The 2,209-nt window shown below is 35.8% G+C and overlaps 1 protein-coding gene across 1 annotated transcript; it reads right to left on the bottom strand.

The window, feature by feature from the left end:
• On the bottom strand, nt 1–1,686 carry LOC148586201 (uncharacterized). The gene is made up of 2 exons (XM_088515503.1): nt 1,635–1,686; nt 1–1,002 (listed from the first exon to the last, which is right to left on the bottom strand). The coding sequence occupies exon 2, from the start codon at nt 997–999 to the stop codon at nt 1–3; it is 999 nt and encodes a 332-aa protein (XP_088371629.1). The 5' UTR covers nt 1,000–1,002; nt 1,635–1,686.
• Nucleotides 1,687–2,209: the final 523 nt, after the last annotated feature.

The following is a 2,209-nucleotide window of genomic DNA, read 5'->3' as shown; positions in this document are numbered from 1 at the left end:
TTATTCTTGCCAAAGGCTTTCCTTGATGGACTTCACATCTTTCTCCAAATTCGTTAGGCGAGTGTTGATGGCTTCAATGCTTCGGCCTTGAGTTTGAAGTAAGTCAATTATTTTAGTTAATTGACTTGGCATGTCTGATGATCCTGAGGAGGACGCAGCGGTAGTCTCTTGAGCAAGTGGAGGCTCCTGCGCAGCTGGAGCGTGAAGTCGAAGTTGGGCATTGGACTTCATCACAGTTGCTTTTCCAAAGTAACCTTCAGGAGCTTCCATACGTTCATTTGCAGCAATTTTTGGCAAAGTGGCGTGCAGAATCTTCGTAATGAGACCGCCATAAGGTAATGCAATAGAATGATCTTCATGAAGCTCGATCATTGTCAGTACGAAATGAGTGCATAAACAAAACTCAGCACGAGTAATGATGCCATAAATCATCATTGCTCGTTCGATAGTCAAATGACTATGGCGAGAAATTGGCCAAATATTCTGCAGTACAATCCGAGTTAACAACCTCTCTGGAGCCCGTATATTGCCAATCGGAAGTTTTTTCAGGTCTTCATCCCATACAAGCTGCTGAATTGGATTAAGAACCGCCATGATTTTAGCTTTTGTTGGTTGTGCATCATTGTCCAGAAAGGGAAGCGGCTTCTCATTTGTCAGTGGGATCCCAGTAACTTCACTGATCAGCTCAGTAGTGATATTGAGAGTTTTCCCGGAAACCTTGGTCTTGAATGACGGTGGACCAACCAAGTCAATATCATCAATGTTGTAGTAGAATTCCCGAACTAAACGAGTGTAGGCACTCACAGGAACAAACAATGAGGTCCAATGATTTTCCTGGAAGATGTCATGAATGAATCGGAACGGTTCCACTGTAAGATCATTTTGTTCCACTCCACGCTCGATCATAATTTTGCGGGTCAAAATCTTTTCTTGTAAAACTGATTTTTCTTCTCGAGTGCGCTTTCTCCTTTGTGTAGATTCTGAAATTGGATACACCATTTTCTACATTGACACCAAAAAAATATATGGAAAATTGATATCACACAATACTAGAAGATGAAGCCCACAAATGAGACAAATGCACAATATCTAGATGACGCAAATTTAACACAACACAAATTACTGAGTGCATGGAAAAAAAATGCAGATCAATGCAGCACTACTTCATTGAGTCATTCTAGTAAACAGTTTTATAGGCATTGAAGTATTGAATATAGCATGAAAAAAATGAATTTTACACAAAACGTTCCTAGTGCCATGCCAATCAATATTGAAAGTCCAATAACAGTGAAGTAGATCAATGTGATAAAAAAATGGAGCACACATGCAAATTTTATTCTTTGAGGCATTTTAGCAAACACATTATAGGCATGTAGATATGAACATGGATAAACATATACCAATAAGAGAAACCGAGTCCTAAATACATAATAGAAAGTGTATTTTGGAAACAATTATGTGAGATAGAAGGAAGTCAAATTCAATCAACCACAACTTCAAACCCAAATATGTCCATCCAAAATTTTGATTTGAGAGCAAACAGCAATTCGGAGTATCAACTTCAAACCCAAATATGTCCATCCGAAATTTTGATTTGAGAACAAACAAAAAAATACAAAGTGAAATAAACATACCGTGGATTGTTGAACTTTGAATGTAGTTGGAAGAGTTGGACACACAGAGGAAGAAAAGAAAGAGCACAAAGAAAGAAGAAAGAAAAAAAATTGAGAGAGAAAAAGTTGGTTCTGTCGATACACCCAATGCAGTGTATCGACCGAACCACAATAATGAAGAAAAGTGAAAATCAAAAAAATAAAATAAAACATTAATTAATTAATTAATTAATTAAGTAATTTTTATTTTATTTTTTTTATTTTTTTTTATTTTATTTTATTTTATTTTTTTTAAAAAAAGAAACTAAACAGAACTTGTTTAGTTACCTAATAACCCATGTGTGTTCTAATAAAATCTGAACATTTTGGAGTGGAAAAAAAATTGCATTTACACCATAAATGAACCAAACGCACGACACAACCTTATTCTGTGAATTCGGTCAAGTAAGCAATTATCAGAAATCTCATGTGATGGTGTAGTGTGTGAAAACTCCCATTAAATCAGATTTTATCAATGAAGGTAAATCTAGGCAGACATTTTGTAAAGGAAGACAAACAGTCTGATTCAAGCCACAGTAAAACCTTATAATGTTAGG

This window comes from Corylus avellana, chromosome 4, assembly GCF_965113065.1.
Source record: "Corylus avellana chromosome 4, dhCorAvel1.hap1.2, whole genome shotgun sequence".
NCBI lineage: Eukaryota > Viridiplantae > Streptophyta > Magnoliopsida > Fagales > Betulaceae > Corylus > Corylus avellana.
Note: the sequence above shows the minus strand (reverse complement) of the source record. Positions and strands in the feature narration are given on the sequence as shown.

What these genes read in the sequence shown, in the direction of transcription:
- LOC148586201 (XM_088515503.1), bottom strand. Translation starts at nt 999, where the DNA reads ATGGTGTATCCAATTTCAGAATCTACACAAAGGAGAAAGCGCACTCGA.